The sequence below is a fragment of the Squalius cephalus genome (assembly GCF_949319135.1).
Source record: "Squalius cephalus genome assembly, chromosome: 6".
Taxonomy (NCBI): Eukaryota; Metazoa; Chordata; class Actinopteri; order Cypriniformes; family Leuciscidae; genus Squalius; species Squalius cephalus.
In genome coordinates this window covers 16,639,583-16,665,562 of record NC_137127.1, presented here as the reverse complement: position 1 = coordinate 16,665,562, position 25,980 = coordinate 16,639,583, and the positions used below count along the sequence as shown (strand labels likewise).

General features: G+C 38.6%; 3 protein-coding genes across 18 annotated transcripts in view; 1 reads left to right on the top strand and 2 right to left on the bottom strand.

Annotated features, from left to right (window-relative positions):
* Window positions 1–179: 179 nt before the first annotated feature.
* On the bottom strand, window positions 180–8,313 carry bend7 (BEN domain containing 7). Its single transcript, XM_079874842.1, has 10 exons — window positions 7,939–8,313; window positions 6,516–6,584; window positions 6,177–6,452; window positions 4,775–4,906; window positions 4,414–4,703; window positions 3,387–3,612; window positions 2,214–2,327; window positions 1,962–2,003; window positions 1,681–1,719; window positions 180–1,601 (listed from the first exon to the last, which is right to left on the bottom strand). Exons 1-10 carry the CDS (start codon window positions 8,000–8,002, stop codon window positions 1,552–1,554), a joined length of 1,302 nt encoding a protein of 433 aa, XP_079730968.1. The 5' UTR covers window positions 8,003–8,313; the 3' UTR covers window positions 180–1,551.
* An 861-nt stretch (window positions 8,314–9,174) lies between these two features.
* prpf18 (PRP18 pre-mRNA processing factor 18 homolog (yeast)) lies at window positions 9,175–14,867 on the top strand. 2 transcript variants are annotated; one of them, XM_079874948.1, is made up of 11 exons: window positions 9,175–9,384; window positions 9,504–9,581; window positions 10,899–10,925; window positions 11,605–11,709; window positions 11,784–11,897; window positions 12,108–12,257; window positions 12,989–13,057; window positions 14,124–14,264; window positions 14,346–14,417; window positions 14,507–14,662; window positions 14,755–14,867. In XM_079874948.1, exons 1-11 carry the CDS (start codon window positions 9,319–9,321, stop codon window positions 14,833–14,835), a joined length of 1,059 nt encoding a protein of 352 aa, XP_079731074.1. In that variant the 5' UTR covers window positions 9,175–9,318; the 3' UTR covers window positions 14,836–14,867. The 2 variants fall into 2 exon arrangements, with proteins under 2 accessions (XP_079731074.1, XP_079731075.1); XM_079874949.1 differs by lacking the exon at window positions 10,899–10,925 and having other exon boundaries at window positions 9,190–9,384.
* A 7,902-nt stretch (window positions 14,868–22,769) lies between these two features.
* frmd4a (FERM domain containing 4A) overlaps window positions 22,770–25,980 on the bottom strand; it is a 173,201-nt gene continuing 169,990 nt past the window's right edge. For 8 of the 15 annotated variants that reach the window (XM_079874799.1, XM_079874798.1, XM_079874786.1 and 5 more), the window contains one exon: window positions 22,771–25,423. In XM_079874799.1, coding sequence (XP_079730925.1) covers window positions 25,318–25,423 — 106 coding nt within the window. In that variant the 3' untranslated portion in view covers window positions 22,771–25,317. Of the gene's footprint in view, window positions 25,424–25,980 lie in introns of all 15 variants that reach the window. The other 7 variants (XM_079874796.1, XM_079874794.1, XM_079874792.1 and 4 more) reach the window with 3 other exon arrangements.

The window sequence follows — 25,980 nt, the reverse complement described above, 5'->3', positions numbered from 1 at the left end:
TTTCCCGCGTGACGTAATCACCTCCCCTTTAAAGGAGATCGGAGTGCGGCAACAAAAAATGTCCACATTAGTTTGTACCTTTAAACTTACTGTGGTCTTGCCAGTTTTATGAGTATTTACAGATTTTTGTCTTTGCTTTATTATGTATTATTTTTGGTTACAAAATAAACTATAATTTCAATGATGATAATTGTTTTATTAGACATTTAATACTGTTTTTGTAAATTCTACATACACAAATGCAAATATAGCCTACCAATTTTAATCTTCACAGTTTTATGAAATAAATATATATACGATTGCAGAATCTGGCAACAAAAGCATTAAAAACATTTTAAATATATGCTTTTTATGTCCTTTAAGTGTTGCGGTTCTGTTTCTTCAGTGTGACAGAACATTTTTCTTGATGAATTTTTGAATATGGACACTTGACTGTATGGTGGGGGAAAACAAGCATATTTTAAACAGGTTTAGATCAACCATTTAGGACACAGCCATAGTATTTATTTGACGTCTTAGACCAAACAACTTTCCACTAATAATTGTAAAATTTAGTTTTTTTTAACAACAGGCATATTCAAAAAGAGAAACAGACATAATATCTGTGCTCTTAAAGGAATAGTCACGCTTAAGCATTTTCAACCGCATCTGCAGCATTCATTTTGAGTTATATCTCAGTTTGGGAAAGCAAACATCAGTCTGAGGTGACAGTTGTGCACTTACAGTGGACGTCTAAGGGGCAAATGTGCAATGTAACTGCATTTCTGTGTGTGCATTTAAAACTGCTTTTACAAACAGACATGACTCGAGCCACAGATGCTGTCCAAAAAGCTTAACTAGTATTTAACCCAGATATTAACATGACTAGTTATTCAAGCATTTGACCGTGAGGTAAAAACCCTTTGTTACACAGACGCAGGACAATGTTCATATTCACTCATTTGTACACATTCAATAGACACTAAATCCTCTTACACAGGAAGTCAAACAGTTAAATTTCTACATAACCAGTCTGCCAGATTATATAACCAACGACACATTAGTAAGACTATGTGCAGCAAATGTGACATTAAGTACAATTAATATAGAAACTGCAACATATTTCACCAGAAAGTGTCAATAAACAGCACAACCGTGAAATGACATCAGTTTGTTGCTTGGCATGGCAGAGTGAATTAAAGGCACAGTCATGTTTTTTCAGCAGTTCTGCTGATATCTGTTGGTGAAGCATTTGGATGAAGCTGAAAAACTACAAACACTTCCATATATTAATTGAACACAACTAGTGACATCTGGGACGACCCACTTTAAAATGATCAAGTGAGAGTACTTGTGTTACAAAAGTGTGTCCGTAGTTGTCGGGAGGGGTCCTACTGATCAGCCAAATGTTGCCCTTTCTTTCCACACAAACATTCTGTCTGTTACACAGCTGACCATGAGAATTTCAAAGCCATATCTGTCGACACGTGCTACAGTCTACATGGACAAAACTATTAAAAATGACTCCTTTGTGAGGGTCGGAGATTGCATTTTGTTGAAAACAATCTCTTCTCAGGCAGTGTCCATAGCAACTAGACATTCTGTTCTCTCATAAACAGCACCTGCGGTACAGAATAAAGTGTTACTTAAGAACAATGACACTTTTGGAGAGTGAGATGTTAAAGGTGTGTATTGCCGTACCATTTTGCATCACAGTTTCCACTTTATCAACAGTTTTCTCTGAAAAATAACATACAAAAAGGAATAAAGATGACACAATACTAGTGTGGGAATAGTATTCCAATTGATTTTTTCCCCTAAAGTTATTTAAGAAAAGTTGTTATCTTTAACTCGTGGACATAACCAGTCAAATAAATCATTTGGTATTGCAAAGAATGCTGGGATATTGTGAGGTGAAGGACACTCATCAATCTGAAGCGCTTTCATTCATGCAGTGTGTGTGGGTTTGGGTCAATGTGTACCTGTTTTGTGCTGAATATCACTACTGTCTGAGGTTGTCTCTGCTGCAAATCATTAAAAATAAATCAAATGAATGATACCATTTGATAAATTCACTTTTTAATGATCAATTAATTATTTTAATAGGACTCAACTAGCAAACATCAATCATGAAGCAGCAGCATTGTTACAACAGCATTGCTCTCTCTCTTTCTTTTTCCCTTGCCCTGTCTTTTTAATGTCTCATGCCATCTATTTCTTTCTCACGTTCTCACCTCTTTTTAAGCGTCGACGGGCAAGTTTAATCTGGTCTTGCAGAATCTGGACCCAGTCTCTAGGGCCGGGAAGCTTCTCAATTCCATTGGCAGTGCAATACTTTTCTGTGAACACTAGATTCATACACACAGAAAAAAATTACAGATTAAAAACATTACAGATTTTATTTACATATACATACGTTCATACATACATACACATACACTCATAGGCCACTTTATTAGGTACACCTGTTCAACCGCTCGTTAATGCAAATATCTATTCAGCCAATCACGTGGCAAAAACATTAATGTAGACATGGTCAAGACAATCTGCTGAGCTGATAGAAAGTCAACAGTTACAACCGAGGTCTGCAGAAGAGCATCTCTGAACGCACAACACGTTGAACCTTGAAGCAGAGGAGCTACAGCAGCAGAAGACACACTGGTGTCAGTCCTGTCTGCCAAGAACAGGAAACTGAGGCTACAATTCACACAGGCTCACCAAAATTGGACAACAGAAAATTGGAAAAACGTTGCCTGGTCTGATGAGTCTCAATTTCTGCTGTGACATTCAGATGGTAGGGTCAGAATTAGGCATAAACAGCATGAAAGCATGGATCCATCCTGACTTGAATAAGCGGTTCAGGCTGGTGCTGGTGTTGTAATGGTGTGGGGGATATTTTCTTGGCACACTTTTGGTCCCTTTATACCACTTGAGTATTGTTTAAACGCCACAGCCTACCTAAGTATTATTGCTGACCATGTCCATCCCTTCATGACCACAGTGTACACATCTTCTGATGGCTACTTCCAGAAGGATAACGCTCCATGTCACAAAGTTCAAATCATCTCGAACTGGTTTCTTGAACATGACAATGAGTTCACTATACTCAAATGGCCTCCACAGTCACCAGATCTCAAAAGTACTAGCAAGGTGTACATATATATAAATAAATATATATATATATATATATATATATATATATATATATATATATACATATACACAAAAGTTTTCCTGTGAAATGTTTTGCATGTGTGCACCACATGGTTTAATATTTGATTATCTAATGCAATGACATTTTTAAGTGTCCAAATATGTTTTTTTTAGAGCTACTGTATAGATTCATCATAATGTTCTCTACGCTGATGTTGAGTAAGTTCAGGTCTGGTTTATTTATTTTCACACACCTTTAATGGCTCCAACTATGTTTTGATCGAGTCCTTTCCTGGTGTCATTCAGACCTCTCTTCCTCTTGCCGTTGGGCAGTGAATTCGCCAGAATTGTATCATCAAAAAACGCACACACCAGTTTCCTGAAGAGCAGGCTGCCAGAGCGTGTGTAGTTCAGTAAGATAGAGTCCAACTGTGCTTTAGGAATAAATATGTCATAATCCTCGGCCAACTGTACCTCCGGCTGGGAGAGACAGACGGGCGAGATATTAATAAAAGTCATTATTACACACTCATTAATACACAGTCACCTTTAGTTGGATGAGACAAAAATAGAAGATATATACACAGAAAAAAAAACAGTCATTTACATTACTCATTATACTCATATACACAGTTGTCAGTATGAACACAAAGCCTAAAGAGTTGTGAAACTGTACTTATGCACTCATCCTTTCATTTTTTATAGCACTTACTCATTCTGTTTAGAAAGAAAGACATGGGTGCAAACATGGTCCAAAACAAATAACTTGCCAAGAGTAAAAATGTGGGTTGGCAAGTAAATAAAACTGGCTAACTGGTGCTTCTGAAACATGCCAGGGTTAATTCTAAGAAGAGGAATGAGGAACAAGGAAAGCTTCCTGAGATTACACAGGTTTATCCTTCCTTCACATCATAATGCCAGTGACACACTTAACAACTAGCTGAAACATCCTAAGACTGAACTGAACACACTTACAGACTGTTTCCAACGACTGGAGCAGATTTTAAACACAGACTGTGAACACAGACTGAACGCGACTCGGCGTGTTTGGGCATGATCAGACCTAAGTATCAAATTACATTCATAATAGGCCTTACATTCGTTAAGTGTGTAAGGTTGTGGAGCTAAGACGCGAGGAAAGGAAACATGGATGCACAAATATTATATTATATTATATTATATTTTAAAAAGTAACTTTTGATGACAAACAATTTTTCACAATTCACCAATCCCTTGGTACAAAAAATGTATTCACTCCCACACACATTCACAGCGGTGTACCTCTGTGGTGCATTGGCCTCTGGTGACGCTGTAGTGAGAGGGAGGTGTCTTCACACTGGGAATGGGATCTGGGATAAATGTTGCCACGGTGGAGGGTGTGTCCTCTCTGGACTGATTAATCTCAGAAACAGTATCGACCTCAGCAGGTGGAGACAGATGTGTGCTTTTTTTAGTGGCCGCGGTCAGAAGTGTCACTCTGTGACCTGGCCTCCTCTTTCGAGTCCTCCTCCTGGAGATAGAGGCTCGGGACGAGGAAAGTGAGACCTGGGAGACCTGCTTGTCCTGGGTCCCTGAGAGAACAGCAGAACACGGGTAAATGCGGCTGTACGTGCGTTCAGATGAGTTTAGCAGATGAGTTTACCTCTCTGAGTTTGGATTAGTTTCCTCATGGTACGTAACTCCAGCAGAATGGCCTGCAGGGTGCTCTTGCAGTTACACATACAGCAGCTGGGCTCAGTTGCCATGGCAGCAGGCGCAGGGGGCAAGGCCGTGTCTGAATCAGAACACAGATGCATCGTCAACACAACACCCATCACTGATGATGTCTCACACCCAGAGGCTCCAAGCACCCGGCACAAAAGCCACCTGACTCTCTGACTCCAGACGGACAGTGAGAGAGTTATTGTTTCTTTTTGTGTGTACAGAAGAAAGACATTACGTGTTTGCTGTGTTATCCAAAGCTGTCTAGACAGTTGCTGCTGCGGTGCCAGACAGTACATCTTTCTACAGCCAACAGTCACATAATACAACTTCCCCTGGAAAGAATCCCAAATATCTTCCTACGTTTTCCTATGTGAAGCCCTTCAAACTCATGATAACCTGCAATAACTATAGAGGTTAAGAGAAGTGGTGTGGTACTGGCAAAAATCTGGGAAATGATAAATACAAAAATAAAATAAAATGCACTAAAAATGAAATGTGCTAAAATCAAATCAAATATATCATTATAAAATTAATCAGATTTAGTAATGTCTCAATGTTATTGAATTAGATTATGAAATGTCCAAGTAGCATGAGCAACCAAATAATGCCAACTTCAGTTTTCTACATAAAGTAACCACAGGTGTACGTCATTATATTAACCCTTGACATTCACAAAGTATACTTTTTTCTTCATTTTGAACAATATATTGATTGTCTTACCTGGTAATGCACTGTTTTTAATGCCTAACTAATAAAATGTTTAGCTCAAATGCAACGTAAGTCACTTCGGATAAAAATGCTAAATGCATTCATGTAAATGTCCAAATTTAGGGCAAACTTCTTTTTTTGTGAAAAGTTTTCCTGAAAATGTGCTTGTTTCTTAAAAATAAATGCCACTTTTTTATCATGTGTCATCTAATGCAATTAAATTCATACACTGTAAAAAAAAAAAATGCTGCCTTGTTTTTTTTAATACAATCAACTTGTTTAAGTCATTTCAACTTAAATTACATTAAACTGACAAATTTCATTTTTGAGCAAAATTTAAAATTTGTTGAATCTTGTATAACTTATAAAGAAAAGTTCAAATAAAATAGCCCAATTTATAGTGAGGAGTTAAAGCAATGCAAAAACATATGTTGTCATAACTTATTGATCATATCATTTTTTACAGTGTACATTTTTAAGTGTGACTTAATACTTTTTGGGGCCATACAAATACCATCATGGTGTAATATACATACCTAAACATGGCTCTGTTTTGCATTTGATATAGATTTTTTCTCACTTAACAAATCTTCTGAAGATTACAAAAATCTCTGCATTACTTAGAGACTCACCATTAGTTTTCAAGTGGTTGAGCATCCTCTGGGTTTTGGAGCGTGTGCCGTACTGGCCATGAGCCAGAGGCAGGACTGAGCTCCAGCCGTCCTGGAGATGTTCAGGAGCCGGGCTCTGTGCCACGGGCAGGCTGAGAGCCTCTTCCTGTGGCTCTTGTTTCAGGGTCTCTCCCTCTCGTCCAACTCGCTGGTACACTCGTCCTGTCTTGTCACTCAGCAAGCGCATCATGCCTGTTATCTGTTTCTTTATCTCCATCCCTTCATCACCTAACCAGACTGAGAGACACAGTTAACACAGAGCTGTACATGTCATGAAGTGTGTGATGAACCATAGTATACCTTCACTCTCAGAAGCTGCTTCTCCTTCAGTGTCATTCTGGTCTACATCATCCATTTCATGGCTAAAATCTAAACGAATCACAGAAGAGTTTTTGTTTTAGACTTTTAAGAGATTGGAGAAAAACAGAAAAGCTGAGGGAAAGACAAGAAAAGTATGATCCCTCCATCCATCCATCCATCCATCCATCCATCCATCCATCCATCCATCCATCCATCTATCTATCTATCTATCTATCTATCTATCTATCTATCTATCTATCTATCTATCCATCCATCCATCCATCCATCCATCCATCCATCTAGGCCTTTTGTTCTATCTATCTAAGATCATGCCAAACATTTCATGTTTCATGAGAAACTTTTCTTATTCTTATAAGAACGAACTAAACAAAATGTCACATTAAAATAATGTCCAAAATTGTACATTACTTGTGTTTGGTGTCCACAGCTATACATAACAGATATGCATAAATATACATGAAATGAATGAAAATTGACATGAATAATTAAACGATCTGGCTGGTACGCACTGTATATCTGCACTTAATCATTATTATTGTGTATATATCTGTCTCCCATGAAGTATAAAGAGTATAAACATCACATAATAAATATAATAAATGATATACCATAGATTAATAATATCCATATCCGTTTTATATCACATACTTGTTTTTTTCAGCCATATCCACATTTTTGAAAGTGCAATGAGGCTGAGTTTTGATTAGAATAGAGATAATCATTTTTTTTTTATAAAAATAAAAGCATTCACATAAAACATTGAGGTCTCTAGGACATTAAACATAAAACCAATAAATTCAATGTGACATACCGTGCGTTTCAGCATATATTTTTAAAAGTCCTACAGTAAATTCATTGAAATAATACAAAAATAAAAATAGCCTGGCTATTGCATACAGGCTGTCTGAATTAGTTGTTAAAAACTGCATGCAGGATTCAAACAAATCTAGTTTTAGATGAAGTACAGCAGCACGTTGATTGACATGCCACGCACTCTTGCCGTGATGTCACTCTCCACAGCAGCTGTATGCGTGACGTGTGTGCGGTGCAGATGTGATGAAGTGATGCTGCAGGACCACCTGTAGGCTGCGTGACTGTGAACATCTTCATCCACACCATCATCACATTCACGCATGCAGCAAACAGACCTTTATTCTATTCTATCACGCTTGAAGAAGAGCACATGGACAAACTATACAAATAATTGACTATGAGCGCCGCTGAAAAACACGCGATTAAATCTAACGAAGAATCCACACGAAGCGTCTGACATTGTAACGATGATGCGAGGACAATGAGGGAATGATACATTGTCTCACAGGTGCATTCCAGAGTGCTGACGTAACGCCTCCGATGTGCCCTATTGTCTGCTGTCATCTCCCAGGACTGAATGTCCGCTTACCTGCATCATTCACCAGTTTAAAGCTCTGAGATTTCCTGCTCCGCTTCCTCTCCACAAACTCCATTTTAAGGGCAGAGCGGTGAAGAGGCAGAATCCAGCCCAGTTCATCAGCACACAGGCTCTTTAATCACTGACAAACTCATTAAGTCCAGCTGATGAAGAGTGAAGCGAATGAGCTTTAATAATAATCGCGCGTCTCTGTGGACCGATGATGATGATGATGAATGGTGGTGGTGAGGAGGAGGAGGAGGAGGATGATGGACAGGACGCGTTTACATTCTCCTGCGGGGCTGCTCGTTTATGATGTAAATAAATAAACCTCTTAATTCTTTCAGAATTCGTCACGTCTATTCCTTTGCGCCACCTGATGGTCGCTAATATTTGTAGGGCGCAAGTATGAGGGTCCAGACTTACATCAGACAGACTGGGGGGAAATGAGTTCTGTTGTCAAGAGTAGAAGAAACTTTGAGTTTTGGCATGTGACTAGCCTATACTCCCACAAAAGGACAATGCGTTGAAATACACTGTAAAAAATTACATGACCAATAAGTTATGACATTATGTTTTTATATTGTTCAACTAAGATTCAACTATTTTTTTTTTTAATTCGGTTTAATGTAATTTTAGTCGAAATGACTTAAATATCCAAGATGATTATACTTAAAAATTAAAGGCAGCAAATTAATTAAAAACTTTTTTCTTTTTTTATGTTGTATTTTTTATACTTATAATAAATGAGAGATTAGTGAAAAGGGAATAGGGGAAATTAAAAAGATATTACATATTTTAATTTATAAAATATATTTAAATAAATAAAATGAGCCTAAAATGTATCGATTTAAAATAAATCTGGAACATCATCATAAAAAAATGTAGTGAGCAACTGTTGTTTAATTAACGAGCAATATAAGTAACACACACACACACACACACACACACACACACACACACACACACACACACACACACACACACACACACACACACCATATTCAACATTTAGTGTACAATTTAAAAATGTTCTGGATCAATGTTTCATGCAACTGATATCCAAATACAAGGTATGTTTAATATATTAAATGAAGAAGTCTGCTTCTCCACAGATTTTATTCAGAAGATTTAAAAAAAGATAAAAATACAAACTGTGTTCTTTCTTATATTTATAATGCGATCACATGAACTCAAACTTTTCCAGCGTCTGTCTCGGATTTATCCACTAGATGGCAGTGATGACTCAGAGTGATCTCCAGCAGTCTGCACGAACGGAAGCAGTGAATGGAAGTGTAAACTGCTTCCCGTTGAATGTTTATGTGAAAAAAGTGACATATTTTGTCATACAATCTTAAGTATTTTTGTCATTTTGTGTATTTTTGTTGAGTTATGGACATCCTCAAAGCAGAGATCGCGAGGAAAAGAAAGCTTATAGAGGACAAAGATCTCATAGACGTGAGTATCGACTGTTCTAGAACGTTTTATAGTTCGACCCTTTACACAGCTGTGTTTTTAATGCAGTTGTGTACAGATATGTGGGTTTGTGTAATGATGTACTCTTGCTGTTTCTCCAGGACTCAAAGAAATACTTCAAAAGGGCTGATCTCGCGCGAAAGGAAGAGGAAGAATATTATAAGAGATGTGGATACAAGGTACAAACTTGAGCTGTGAATATAGACAACTTACGAAAATTAGCCATTGTTTATTCTAGTAAAAGTGTAGTAACTATGTTTTTTTGTCGGATTGATTAACATTTGTAGAACCGCAGCCAGGTTTACTACAAATACCATGCTTAAACGATGGTTAGTGTCGTAAAACCATGGTTAATTTGTGGTTACCATGGTTTAACTATAGTAAACATGTTTTTGGTTCTGTGTGTAGTAATACAAATGGTTAATTTTAATTACATCATGACTTCCATTAGCTGGTCACAGCTGGTCGAAAACTACGGAGCCCCTAAAGGGACCTTTGCCAAAATAAAAATATACAGACTTTCACGTGCGCACGAGAAACTATCGCGATGGTTTTCTCGTGCGCACGAGAAAGTCTGTATACTTTTATTTTTGCAAAGGTCCCTTTAGGGGCTGGGTAGTAAATACCTTTAACCACATTGTATTTGTAATGTAATCCGTCCTGATAATATCTCTATAACAGACTTTCTGTCTTTTAGCTGCCATGGACCCCAAATATGATGATCATCCTAAAATTTTAAAGACAGCTTTCATCTATAAAGAACCAATTTATACAGTGCAAAATGAATACTATAAATACGTAAAATATTTAGTTTCCATTGTTACCTTATTATGTGTTTTACTATTTGTTACATTTATTTGAATACATTTATTTATTTAGTTTAATCTGATTACTTGTTATATTTTTACTCTGTTTTAGCAGACCCTAATTTTAAAATGTTATTTTAGGTGTATTGTTTTATTAATTTTTAATTTGCATTTTTATTTTTAGAATGATAATGATTTTCATGTTCATTTTAGTTGACTTTTTAGTCATTTCGTTATGTGCTTTTGTCATTTTATTAGTTTTTTATTTAGGATTAATTTATTTTTATTTCAGTTTTAGTTATTTATTTATTTCCAATAATTCATTTAATTGCTTTAACTTATTTCAGTCTATTGCCAAGGCAACATTTCTCATTTTTGTTTAGATTTGTTTTTCAACTAATATTTATATTTGATTGTATTTAAGCTTTATTTCAATCAACACATTTTTTTTAAATAGTTTTACTTAAATAAAAATAACCCTGCGGCAAAGAGGGGTCGCTCACTCGCCTGTCAGTCATCCTCTGTAGATTTAAAAGAAATGAACTGTCCCATTTAAAATGTGTCTTCCCAAACTTGTGCCTTCGCTCTTTCTCTCTAGTGTTCTCCTCCAGCAGCAGTGTCTTCTGTCTGCTGTGTATCTTCTCATATTGTGTTTCCTGCTGTTTGTGTGTGTGTGTTCTGTGAGTTTAGGTTTCTAATGAGCAGCCTGTGAGACAGGTAGGGCTCAGGCAGACAGAATGCATGCTGCCAGAGAGATGTTTGACCGGGTTTCGATTTCGGCATGACTGAAGAACATTTGTGTTTAATTGCCTTTGCTCCCAGTGTTGCACAAAGCTGAAGGCAGCACTATCCGAATTTTTAGCCCAGCCTGCACAATGACCACAGTAAAATCATGTGACAGAGGTGCCTACCCCGGAGCAAATCACGAGTTGCTTAAATTCTAGATGTCTCGCCTGCTCTTTCATTTGTGCAATGCTCTTTTTGTTTGAACTTCCCTATTCGGTTTTGATTTAGCAGTGCACTGCATGCATGGTGTGTTAAATTCAAATCAGTGTCAAGAAATACAGCTTCAGTGTCAGTTCACCCATTGCATCTTGGGAGAATTATGTGCGCTCATACTTCTACAAGATTAGAAGAAGATTTAATCAAATTTAAAACACACATAGCTGCATGATTATATGGAGAAGTATCTGTTTTTGGCCTTTTTGCTGGAAAATCTGGCCAGGACAGTTTTTCCTTTTTGTTGTTTATTAATTATTATTTTGCAAGCTGCCCTTCTCTATCTTACATTTCTATGCTTTGCAGTGGAATCACCCTGATGTAACCGTAATAAAATGGAACAAAGAGACCATTTTCTTCTCTATCTCTCTCTATATGTTGAATTTTTTTTTTCAAGCTGGACAAGACTGAGGATGAGCAGCCTCCATCTACATCAGCCAATCCTGTGCTAGAACTAGAGCTCACGGAGGAGAAACTGCCAATGACGCTCTCTCGACAGGAGGTGGGTCAGCCAATCAGAGCTCGTATACTGTGCTTGTTTTCTTGATGAATAATCAATCTTCTTGCTGCGTGTAGGCGGTCAGACGTCTGAGGGAACGAGGCGAGCCGGTCCGTCTGTTTGGCGAATCCGATTATGATGCTTTCCAGAGACTCCGCAAAATTGAAATTCTAGCACCAGAAGTAAACAAGGTAAGACCCAACTTTCCTCTCGCCGTCTTGACACTCTTGTCGTGTGTAGAGTTTGTTTGTTTACCAGGAAACCACATTGAATTTTCCTGCAAGAGAAAAAAAAAAAAGAAAACTCACTTTGCCAGAGCTTTCAAATATATACTATATTATTGACTCATGCTGAAAACTCATTGACATACTTCTTATGGATTACCTTGTCTGCGTGTTTAGGGTTTGAGGAATGATCTGAAGGCTGCCATGGATAAGATCGATCAGCAGTATCTGAATGAGATTGTGGGTGGAGCAGAAGGTTCAGTTTTACTGGACACACAACACGACCTCAAAGTGCATGAAGAAAATACCACCATTGAGGAGCTGGAGGTAAACCCACACACACATAGAATCTACAACACTAACTTCAGCTAATTTATAGCAGGTCAATTCCAGAATTGGTAGAAAGATGTCTGATTAGGAGCATTTTAATCATGTTTCCGCTAGGTGGCACTATAGTCTTACATCTAAAATCGAATGTTCTCCATAACTGCAAAAAGTTATGGAGAACATTCGTGTTCATACAAAAGTGTGGACAATACTGATGGATTCTTATGTTTATTTTTCATTTCTTTCGAGTTCCCTATAATACTCCTCTCGAAAGAAATGAAAAATAAACATGAGAATCCATCAGTATTGTCCACACTTTTGTGTCCTGAAGGATGCTGTTTATTCAAGCTCAATTAAGAAATTATTGTCCCTAAAATATTTTTACAGTAGAACAGAGAACAAAAATATAAGCTTGAGACTTTGAGACCTTTTTATTGATGTATAGTTTGTAAAGTTAATTATATTATTTTACTTTACAATTAACAGGACACCGGCGTCATGCAAATGTGTTGTTAAATCATTGAAGTATCAGAGTAAACTTCAAGTAAACCTTTTAGGACAAAGGGGTTTGGCTGACAAATATTTTTGGGAAACCCTGAACTAATCTATTTACAATTATATGATATCTGGCTGTCTGGATACGAATGCTTTTATGATTTCAGTAATTGTATAATATAAGATTGGGCTCATGTCTGATGCTACATTCATGTCTAATAACCTGTATACAACAGGATCTGGGAGCATCTCTTGGCACTGGTAATGATGTTCGAGACATGGACGTCATAAATAAAGTACTGAGGGTATGTATTTTTTAATTTACTGTGGTTTTACATTTCTTTGAGGGTGAGTGTTTATCTTGAACTGATTTTTATAGAAATGCATTCAGCCAATATTCTAATTTATGAATTATTTAAATTAAGGATGTCAGTTGACACAAATTTGTATCAAACATTAAAAATGTTTAGCCTGAATTTAAGGATGAACTTTTCACCACCCTGCTCGGACACACAAACTCCATGCGCTGACTGAATGTTGTGTTGATGTGTATGTGCCCGCGTCCAATCACGTGATGACATTCTCCCAGAATCAGTTAGTCTGCTCATTCTGTGGTAATCACACCTCAAGACATTCTAAGTGTAATTTTCTTCCTAAATGAACGGGATATTGTACATATTACGGAAAATTTGGAGAATACGAAAAAGCTTACTTTTACTTATTAAAAATCTGCTTTCTGTCTGCTGTTCATTTGCAAGTCAGACATACTATTATCCTTTATTCATTCTCCCTCAGTAATAAATGTAAAATTAGTTTTATTTGCTTTATTTTATTTGCAGTCACACAGAAAACGTCACTGTAAAATGCAAAGAATGTTCATTAAAGATACTGTGCATTCTTGAATCACGCATTGGATTTGACATCATCCAAAATTGTTTATGATTGAGCCAGTGAATGTAAATTCTGTACAAATAATACAAATTCTATTTTGAATATATTTTTGAAAAAAAGCTTGTTTCAAAATAAACGGCTAAGCTACCCATTCCTTTGCATGGCTTAAAGACACTGATACATTTTCCTTCGACATCTCCAACTACTGGCCTGGCATGTAGAATTCTGCGTTTTTAGTCATTTTCACGGATCCGTGTGAACGGGGATCATTTTGAAGTCTGTATGCGGAACTTTTCAAACGCTCAAAGGAAAAACATCCTGTTATTAGTACATCGTTGTCTTGTAAACACCCTAAATTATTAACAAGAAGCGATTGTCGATTAATCGTTAGCATCCCTAATTTGATAATCATCTAATGCATAATTTAAGCGTATAATCATATTATCTTGTGTGCCTGTATATGCATATATTATTCTGTAGTTCTTGCTGGGCGTGTGGGCGAAAGATCTAAACAGCCGAGAGGACCACGTGAAGCGCAGTGTCCAGGGCAAGCTCGCCAGTGCCACCCAAAAACAGACCGAATCTTACCTGGAACCTCTTTTCAGAAAACTACGCAAGAAGGTACGCTGTTCTCCATACAATGCATTATTAGATATAGATTCACAAGCCTTTTGTTTAACTCATTGTGTCTTCTATATGTAGAATTTACCAGGAGACATTAAGGAGTCCATTACAGACATCATCAAGTTTATGCTGGAGAGGGAATATGTTAAGGTTTGTCTTACTAATTACAATACTTTGAATTTCTGTTCTTAATTAGTATATTTGTGAAGAACCCCGACTAACACACTGTGTACACGCAGGCAAACGATGCTTATCTGCAGATGGCTATAGGAAACGCTCCATGGCCCATCGGTGTGACCATGGTGGGCATCCACGCTCGTACTGGACGTGAGAAGATCTTCTCCAAACACGTCGCTCATGTGCTCAATGACGAGACCCAAAGGAAATACATTCAGGTCTGAAATGACAGTATGAATAGGAGTGTGATATTACATAGTTACACTGTTTATCAGGTCATTGATCGTCTTTTTTCTTTTCATCTTTTCAGGGGCTGAAAAGATTAATGACAATCTGTCAGAAACATTTCCCAACAGATCCCTCAAAGTGTGTGGAGTACAACGCTCTGTGACGTACACATCACAACATTCAAAGTCATGTTGTCTCTCGCTCTCTCGTGTTGTAAATAACTTATTGATTGTAAATATACCCCAGTCTTGAGAACATATGGATTTCTATAGCAGTGGTTTTCAATCCTGGGACCCTCCGGTTTGCACGTTTGTGTCTCTCTCTTATATAACATGCCTGATTCAGATCATCAGATTATTTGGTGAGAGTTTCATGAGTGTTATTGAGTGTCAGATAAGAGAGACAAATGTGCAGAGCGGTGCGAACCCAGGACCAGGATTGAACTGCAACAGGATTGAAAACACTACAGTGTTTTTCTTTAAAAAAAAATAAAAGCTGATGTTACTGAAGTGATTATTTTTTCATCACATTTATTGATTCTTGATGTATTTGCACTTTAATATACATTACTGTCATAATTTTTCACTATGGAAAGCTTTCATTAATTTCTCTAGAGTTGTAGATCTTTGATAGAAAGATAAGACAGTCCTTTTAAGGATGAATATCAAGACGAGTTGCAATTTGATGTCATTTTCTGACCTCCTGAGATGAGTTCAAGGAAGTGCTGAGTCACAGGAAGAGTGAGTGACTTCCTCACACTGGGACCAAATCAGATTTAAAACATGAATAAGCCAAATTCGCACAACTTTGATTCTTGGATTTCCTGCTGACTTCCTGTCATTTTAAGATTTGGGAAGTCTGATTCATTTTTAGCTATTTGGTTGTCAGATTCAATTTAAAGATGCCATTCTCAGTGGTCAGCAGGTTTTCCTAAACTGAGGTTTGTGAGGGAACTGCAGAGGGTTTGTAAGAATGAAAAGCTAAATTATTCCCCCCCCCCATTATTTAAAATTTAAATATGGTATATAAAAAATTTAATGTTGGGACTTGAGTATGTCCATTGGGATTTGACTTGATTGTTGTCATTTGCTATTGCTGTGACCTCATGTGAGTTACAGGTTGTCCCTATATATGTACACACACACACACATAAAATGAATAAAATAATGTGTTGTTGTTTTGACCCATGTAACATTGTATTCTAATATATAAGCCACCAAAATTTTAGGTACTGATGAAATTTCACAGTTTTCAATTGATTCCAATTTCGATACCACAGCTAACTAACTAGCCTAACAAATATAAAGTTCAAACATTATTGAAGCCAGGTGAGTCTTAAGTAATAAAATGAGATGACAAATAAACAAATTACAATCAACATGTCAAATAAATACAATAGAACAAAGATACAAATTAAATAAACAGTGCTTTATTCAGAATAAAGCCTACAGAAATTTAATAATCAAACATAAAATAACTGCACACTGTTCACTATAAAAATTAAATATAAATTAATACAAAATATGCTCAGTCAAGATCAGTGATTAACATTAATGTCACAGACGGCAGCAGTAATATTAGGCTGCTGTCACTTTAAGACCGAATGCATGGATCCAATACTGTTGCACATGCATTATCTTTCTCTGTTTACATTTAGTTAAGACATAACCAACTGTGTTTGCTTAAACACTCGCCAAGACAGGCCTTTTTTGACACTTTTGTTGTGTATTTTTCCATTGAAGCACAAGAAGACAAATTATTTTTATTATTTAGATTACAAAAAAGTAATCATGAGCTGTTTTGGCATGCACACAGGGAACTGTCTGAGTCTGTGTGTGTGTGTGTGCATAGAAAACAGCGAGCTGTGAAAAAACAGCGAGAGAGAAAAAACTCTTTCACGTTGTCTTGTGCTTGAATCTGAATGGTTAAAAAATTGCTTAAATGTTTAAATTGACAAAACTTAAAAACATGTGCAAATGAAAAACTTTCATGATGATGTAGCAATGGGCCGATAAAGCAAGTGACAATTCAAGATGGTCCTTGCGATTATGCCGTCTTTGGCACCAGAAAATATTTGCTAGGGGCACTGTCTCTATAGCACGTTTTACGTGAAGGTTGTGCATTTCCTATCGCAGAACTGAGGTATTCTGCTCCTGTACAGTGGACATTAACACACTGTTGAAATGGAGTAGTCTGCGAAAGAACTGAAGTGTGTGTTTAACGTATTTTTCCTGATTTCATAACCCACTCTGATACCCCTGGCAGCGCCTGCAATGCTTTTGACAATTGTAACTCGCTGCTGGGGAGCAGGAAGTTTAAAGGGGTCATATGATGCGATTTCTTGTTTTCCTTTTTCTTTAGTGTGTTATATAGCTGTTTGTGCATGTATAAGATCTGCAGAGTTACAAAGCTCAAAGTCTCAAACCCAAAGAGATATTCTTTGTAAAAGTTAAGGCTCAGCCACGCCTTCCTAAAAGGCTTCGTTCAAATACACCCCCACAAATCTACGTCAGTGTGTGGGGGCAGAGTTTCATAACACCTCCCAAATGTATACGCAAAGAAAGAAGGCGTAGGTTTATTCTCGCTGTATTATTGTTGCCGCCGGCGCCGCCATGTCGTGGAGACGCTGTGTTTTTCGTTGCGAAAGCCAAACTACTTTGTTTGGCATTCCAAAAGAGGACACAATTAGAAAACAGTGGTTAAGCTTGATTTACAACACTGTTCCAGAACAGCACAACCAAAATATACGACTGTGTGCTGCGCATTTTTCGGAGGAATGTTTCCAGAACCTGGGAGAGTAGCTACAAGGCCGGCTGTGCACAAAGGCTGATTCTAAAAAGTGGGGCAATTCCATCTTTGCGAGTACAGTCTGGCGCTTCTGACTCACAAACACAGCCTGGAAGTATGTTTTTATATTTTAAGAATTTGCTACTGACTATTCAAACACTTTTATTTTGACGGCGTGACGGACCTTTATTTTGGCGGCGCTGAGAACGCCAGAGCAAACAATGCTCGCATTCTCTAGCCTATGTTCATTAGTTAGCGATCTGTCTAACAGTACCGTTTAATATCTTATTAGATAGAACTGTTATAAAAAGTAGACAGTATATGAAAAAAGGTTATTAGCCTATGCCGTGTGGTTGATGTCCAGTGTTGCTAGCTGGGCAGATAAACATAATCATGTTTGGCTTGGTCCCCTCAAAGTTGCGTTGGAGTTTCTCTTCAGCATAAAGGTTTAGAGACCCATCTATCACTATTTTCCATGTTTGTATAGTTAGTTTATGGAGTAAATATATAGGCTATAATCTGTGTGTTTACATTCTAGCTGTTTTAAAAATGGCGGGTGCTGGTGTTCCGCGTGCGTTCGGTCAGCGTACACTAACGTCACGGGTAGTTCCTATAGTGCTGGTTTAGACCCTACTCTGAAGTAGGACCTAAATTAGTTCCTACAAATGGAGTTCCTAGAACTAAAATTGTTCCTAGTTCCTGCGGTGCGAACACGCCGACATCCGGGTACTTTAGCCAATAGTTCTAGGAACTGTGAAAAGGTTCCTCCGGTCGGAAAGCGGCTATTATTGCTTTGGGAGCTGGTGTTCCAAATATAGTAAAGGGTGTGACATTTCCATCTTATGCTTAAGTTATTCGGGCCAATCACAATACACCAGATCGCTGGCCAATCAGATCACACCACGCTTTTTGGAAACGATGAGCTTTGTTTCAGAAAGGCGGGGCATAGAGGAGAAACAATGTACGTTAAGTGTAAAATAATTAATTTTTTAAACCTAAAACTGCGTGGACACATTGCAGTAAACCAAATACACGAAATAATGTTCTTTTTTAGAACCTTCAAATGACCCCTTTAATATCACGTGAGAGTGAGAAGAGGAGGAAAATCACTCTGATGTTGAGGCAAGTTTGGGATTTTTTTACTTTATTGCACTGCATAGTGAAATACGCGTGGTGAATACACAGGGGAGCGAGCAGACTTCTGTGGCTCGTCTTTGGTGCTGGTTGCAAGATTTTATCCTCTGAGAGACAGCGTTAGGAACTTGGCTTTGTTTCCAGTGCCGGCCTGCTGTTCCTGTCAGGGCGAGGCCTCTGACTCTTCGAGCCATGATGACGCCTTGGCCACGGCTGTTTTGATCTCATCGCTGGCTCATGCTCTCACCGAGCAGCAGCAGAGTTTAACATACCCCACTCGGTCAGCGCCGTCCAAAGAAGACGAGAGGGAGGATCCCGGATTGTGCACTCGACTTTGATATCTCGTCGTGCACCTCGGGGAAAAAGGGGGCGGGAACCACTGTCCAGCTGGGGCGGCAGAGGTGCGTGGGCATTGATCCATATCAGAAGCTCATGGCACCTTCCTCGGTTCGAAGGAGTCGGCAGAGGAAGAGTGCGGCAGGGTTTGTGGGGCGAGTTCATCGCTTTGGACGATGGCCACACAGAGCCTGAGAGTCCGGAGGCTCATATCTCCACAGCGGGGGCAGTCCGACCCCCCAAGTACCCGCCTCTGTGTGGGCACGACCCAGGCAGAAGACACTGGTGGCCATCTGAAGGTTCGATTGGCTCTGCGCAGGAGAGGCAATCGCGAGAGGTCATCCTTATCCCAAGGCTCACAACAGGGGATGAGAAGACATTGTCCACTGCAGCTTGTAAATCACGGTAAGTCTTGCCTGATGATAGGCTTCTTGCAGAAGGTTGGCTGAAGGAAAAGATTCTGAATAAATGCCGCCTTATATAATGGGAAAGCCCCCTCATATTTTGCGTGTTTGAACGCCATTGGCCAGTGTTACTGGCATGATTCAATAAGGCTTCAGTAGTATTTGGAGGAAGGGGTTTCCCCCATAAGCGTTAGCAAACGCAATGTCGAAGTGAACCGAATCGAAAGTGAACTGGCTATATTAAGGCGCCCCTGTATTTGTATATATATATACATATGTGTGTATATATATATATATATATATATACCCCCCCCCCCCATACTCCAGCTCCCATCACCCCTTGCTGCAGTTTTCATGGTGATGAAAGAGTTGCGATCATAAACACACCAATCCCAAACTCCCAGGTCACACAATATACGTCCTTTCACACAGCATTCCAACACGCGCGCTGTTCTCACGGCTTGTGGGAGAAACACACACATACACACACTTTCATCACATGAGAGAATAACGGCTTCCAGCTGCTTGGAAAGCTGTAACAGAATAGCTGCTCTGCTCCAGACCCTGCAGGGCTCATACAGAAACATTATTCTGGAAGAATGGACTTTATTAGCATGGGATAGGGAATGTGTGGGTATTTATGTGTCACATGAAATATCAGAGACTACATATGGGGGGAAAATAAAGACATAAGTAAATAAATACAAGAAGTTAAAGCTGTACTTCTGTCTTTTAGTGAAAAAGTGTTAAGGCCCATATATTTGGTTGCTAGTGTCTTCAACAAGACAATAAACAGGTTAACATTGAATAACTTACATTTTAGATGCAATATTGCTGGTTACTTTGTCTATTTTTGCTCCGCCAACGAAAAGAGGTCCAAACGAAGTCAACGCCTGTTCAATCGCCCGCGTCGAGTAGCAACACACACTTAAATCAGCATTTCAAACAAATCGTTTCAGTTAGTGGATGATTCAATCTCATTTGAGCCTACTTTTACCATATCTTTCAATTGCAGAAATCATAAGACTAGTAGCCTATATACTCGCTTGCGGTTTCAGTTTCAGCAATTGTTTTGTTCCTGAAATAATAGTTCACAAAACGATTGACTGAATGGTACTTCCTTTGAATAAGTGTTTGGTTAAAAAGTATGTTCCAAGTTCCATTTAGTATGAGTGTGTGTAATTTGAATTAATTCCAGGAATACTACATTCAACATGTTGCCATCGTCATGTGACATCCCAACATCACCCAGACATCAACATAGTGTCGGCACAGATTCGGGCCACATCTGGTGCGGGTGGAATCCACATGTACCGTGTTGCTGTCTGGGCAGTCCCTACAGTAAAGTGTCCATCAAAAGCGCACTTTAAAGTCTTGGCGGGAGTAGTTGGTCATCCGGGTACTTTCCACCTACTGTTTTATAAATACTTTTTTTCTGGAAATTTCATCTACTATATAGCAGGAAAGTATGCATATTTGCATGCAGCCAGTGATTCTGAACAAGTCGGTTAAGTCGATGGCTCACTCATCATAAAGGCAGATAAACAACGAATCCATGTTTTTAAACAAATCGGTTGAATGAATGTTTCACAGTCTCAGTCAGATAGCCCTCAGCATTATGATGCAACTTGCAGAGAATAACTGAAAACCCAGAGTAATTTACGAATGAAAATTTAATTTACATTGAAGAGACATGTTGTTTTACCATGTTGTGCTTGTTTGGACAAGGTTTGGGTCCCCCTGGACTCAGTTAACCTAGGGTTAAGGGCACAATGTTAATTGTTCATGAATTATTGGTGGAGAATGAAACTTTCAAGCCCAGATCATTCAATACTTCATCTTACCACCCCCTTTGGACTGACAGCAGTGGTGCTTTCCACAGACTCTAGTGTTTATTTTGGCCTATAGTCAGTTGTGAGCCTGCCAAATTCAAACAATTCTCCAAAATAACTCCAAATGCCTTGACCCTCCATACTAGGGGTCACGATGATGCCCTATGAAGTCAACTGAACACAACATTCCTCGGTGTTCCTCAAGCCCTTCACACACAGCAGGGGAATGTCATGGATTCAGTGGTGAAAATATTTCATTCAACAAAGCGTCCACTGAGCTTCACAGGAAATGGAAGATCTCCATAAACACAGCGTCTCTTGTTGTTCACATTCCAGCTGCAGTGGGTACAATAGGCTCGGCTGCCCCAAAACACATATTTCGAGCATCACACTGGGTTTTCAGCACAATAACAGCAGCCAATTCTCCAATGTTTGGTTTTCCAGTGTTGTGTTCCTGTTGCCGGGGGAGATCCCAAGCCATTGTCTGAGGCACAAACATCCTCACACACTTCCTCACAAAATCTGCGAGTCATATTAACGTAGATGGTAGGGAGTTGATCAGAACCCTAGCAGGCATTGCACAACTTATTGTCCTGTCTGGCACAGGAAGCGATCATAGCGACTTATGGGAATTCCACTTGCATGTGTACTATCAGAGTCAAAAGAAAGTTGTCATCGTTTACTCACCCTCATGACGTTCCAAACATGATTCTCTATTTTCTGTGGAACATGGAGCAATATATTTGGATATATTAAAGGCTCTAAAGGTCAAAAAAATTGCAAAACAACACCATGAGAGAAGTCCATGCCAGTGATGTTATTGTTAACTAAAACTAAATTATAAATAAAATGGTAACACTTTAGTTTATGGTCCAATTCTAACAATTAACTAGTTGCTTATTAGTATGCATATTAGGATATTGGCTGTTTATAAAGCACATATTAATGCCTTATTCTGCATGACCATATTCTACATCCCTTAAGCCTACCCAATACATACACTTAACAACTTCCTTACTAACTATTATTAAGTAATCAATTTTTTTTTCTTTCATTTGTCACTGTTTTTTGTATATTCATGTATGTTGTTGATTTGGCAATATTGTAGGTAAAACAACAATGCTACTATTAAAAACTTTGAGTTTCACATTCCATTCATAAGCAAACAAACATTGAGGACAAAATAATTCCTACCTTGGTAAGACAAAAAATTCTTTATGATTTCAGTCCAAAACAGGACATTCAGTGTGTGTAACCTTGAATGCAGGTTCAAAGCAGGACAGTTTTCATTCCCTTTTCCTCCATTAAAATGATTTTGTCTATTTTTTCAGCAGCATTCAGGAAATCAAATTCAGTTTCATGCACTTGGTATTTCAATCACCGGGTGTGATTGTCAGCTTCACCAGCGGCTGATCTCGTTACAAATGCAGAAACATAATCCACAAAGGTGACACGCGGGAATTTCAATTACGCCTGGAGGAAGCGGATCATCACCTTCATCCACCTGGAGGGGCATGTTGCGTTATGAATAACGATAAATATACATTAACCATGCATATCACTCTGTTATCACACGATCTGAATAATAGCAATAAAGTGATTTCACGCTTCAGTTTAGCGAACATTCAGCAATAATTTATTTCAGAATCTCAAGAACCACCAACATTTCTCATCTGGAAAATTCAGTATCAGTTGCCAACAACACGGTTTTTGAAAAATGTTACTATACAAATTCTTAATAGAAAAAAGAATAAATTAACTGTGGAATTTGGTTATATTTAACCTGCCCAACAATTCCACTTTTATTTTTTTCTACAACACCATTTTATTGTGTCCGGTTATATCTGAAAATGAACTCATAAAACATGCTCTATTGTCAAGATGAAGTGGTAAGACAGTTTAGTAACTAAAGTCCTTCATTTTGCACAACTGGTATTAAAACTATGGACAACAGTTAGGAAAAGTCTACAGCTCGGAAACCAAAGCAGCAACTGGTCTTCCTGTAGCACCTGAACGTGTTGTTGCGATTTACCAGCTTAAAGACACGGAAATAAAACAAATACCGATTTATAAAAATCAAATGATAGGTTTTACTTTTTCTTTTAAAAGAACCCAGTTTCCACAGTCCTGCCTATAAATGTTGATAAATGTGTTAGTTTTCTTTTTTTTTTTTTTATATAAAAAGATTTATGTTTTTGTTATCGAGTACAGGTAGACGATAGGAGTCAGCTCACATTGGCCTAAGAGGGTACGAGGTCTGAACGACCTCTAAACGTAGACGCGGATGAGGTGTTTTACTTTCGATTAGGGCTGTTTTCACACCGGGTTTTAGTTTTAACATCAAGATGCATTACACAGTGTGCTGAGCATGCACGGAAACAATGAACAATCAATCTTAGGGCAGATAAAAATGTCTTTGAATGTGCATGAATCAGATGACTTTTAGATTTAGCGTCTGGCGATTTGGACCCTTTTGAATACACATTTGTAGTGACTGCTTATGTTAACGCACAAACTATTGAATTTCTGTAGTAATGGCAAAGGGTGTGCTTTTAGCTACCTGTTTCTTAAGGTACTTTGCACGTACGATATTTTTCGTATCTTGCAGAGTGTTTAACAATGTCTTTAGCGTTATGGCTTGATGTTTTTCCTCGATCGGACGATCGAGGCGAGGGGCACACGTGGTTTCGGATCTTGTCGACTGCATGATGAAAGCATGAAACACCCTGTATTGTTCGAGCTTATGGTTTCTTACGGGTCGCTTGTAAAACTAAGCACCTGCTTTAATCGTGCCACGTTCTGGAATGCTGTTCTCCTGAAAGCCTTTCGACAGCTCAGGGAGGAGGTAATGTCATTTCCGTTGAAATATCGAGTCTGTGTGCCACGTTGTGTTGTGCTCATCTGGCGGATTTATAAATGTGAACATAATGTGTTAAGTAAAATCCTGAATATTAAAAACAGATACATAAAAACAGAAAACCGATAAGGCCAGGAGTGTTTGGAGAAGGTATTTTCGTGTGTCTCGTTACTTCACTGATGTCACAACACTATACGCGGGGGTTAGTGACGGTTCTGCATGCAGTGTGGGCTTACAGCAGGGCATTGTGGGATGTGCAGTTCAGGCTCGGAGCACCATGGTGGCGAAGTTGCCTTACTAGCAAAGTACACCGGTTGCGGCCTGAGTTGCAGTTCTTCACAGATTGGTCGTTCAATGCCGAGGGTCATGCTAATGCCTCTAACCTAATGCTTCAGATTTGTTGTACAGCTATGGCTTCTAAAAGTTAGCTAATGTTCTGCAAAAATGGTTGAACTTTCTGGACAAGAACCAATGAACTTGAGAATGACAAACCAACATTACGTACAAAGACCACAATGTTTTTGAATTTCCTTGAAATTATGTCGAGCGATATGATATCGGGGCTCGTTTTCCAATCCAGGATGACCGAAGACAGGCTTCTGCCATTTTAAATGCTCTATTGTTATTCACAAAATATCAAAGTCCACAGGCAGAGGGAGAGGCTTATGGTGCGCTGCGGTCCAAATGAGATGGGTAATGAAAGAGGGGTTTGTGGTCACATACTGTTTTTTTTTTAAACAGAACTGAGAACATAAAGATCTACAAAGATGGTTGACGACAAAGCAATCCATCGGAATGTGTTTTTGTGCATGTCATGTGCATGAGAGAGAACGACGCCGGCTCTCTGACATTAGTGCAGAGGGACACACACGACAGCAGGGGACGAATGTCTATTTGAGCATGTGTGTGTATGTATGTGTGTGTGTGTGTGCATGAGTGGGATTCACTTATAGTACAACGCGCAGAAGACGTCTCTCTTATGCACATCACTCCAGCGATGGAATAAACACAGAGGGTTTGTGCATATGGAGGAACCGGCTGCCAGCTAACTGGGTCAAAGTTCAAAAGTCTGAGTGGGAGGGTCAGACAAGGTCAAGCTCAGTTCATTCAGAGTCTTGTATTCCCATAGTTCATAAACACTGTACCGCCGGGTATACAGAGAGACAGAGATGAAAGAGAGGTTGAGGTGGTACTGGCTCCAGCCACAAGTGTGTTCGGATGAGTTGAGGTCCAGACTGTGGTCAGGCCTGCCTTCTGAACACTCTTTTAAAGAGAGAGGGATGAGGGATGATGGTTTAGACGAGCGTTCCCGGCTTTGCCTTCTCGTGCCCGTACCACTGTACGTCCGCTATCTCAGAGCACAGGGGACTGCTCAGGAAACAACTATCAGCGAACGGCGATCTGCAATGACAAGTCAAGGAAAAAGTCAGATATGTCATTTGAACATGCTTTCAACTATCCCTAATCATTTAAGCATATTTAAATACATTCTGCTGAATTCCACACATTTTCCCCAAAAATCAGCACAGAAAAAGCAAAAACCTGGACATGGCCAACAACGGGAACGACTTTATGTTTTTTGCACGTGGAACCAAGGAAGAAAAATGAGAATCCCAAATAAAACAAAGACTTGTTATTAAAAGTGATAAAGAAAAACAGAATAAAATTAGATTAATTACTAGGGGTGTTAGGAGAACTCGTGCCACGATATTTCTCGTTGAGGTGAAAAGCTGTCTCGCGATATCAGTCGGAGATAATAATAATAATAATTATTATTGCCTTGTTATTTTAAGTCATATTTTAAGGCTATTGTTCACTAAGGTCTATTTTTATTACCACATTGTTTTGAATTTTGTGACTTTCAGTCGAATAAAATACTTTTTCCAGTCATATTTTGTCACTGAAGATTTCTTAAAAATAGTGCATTTTTTCAACTAAGTGCATAGTCACACCCCTAT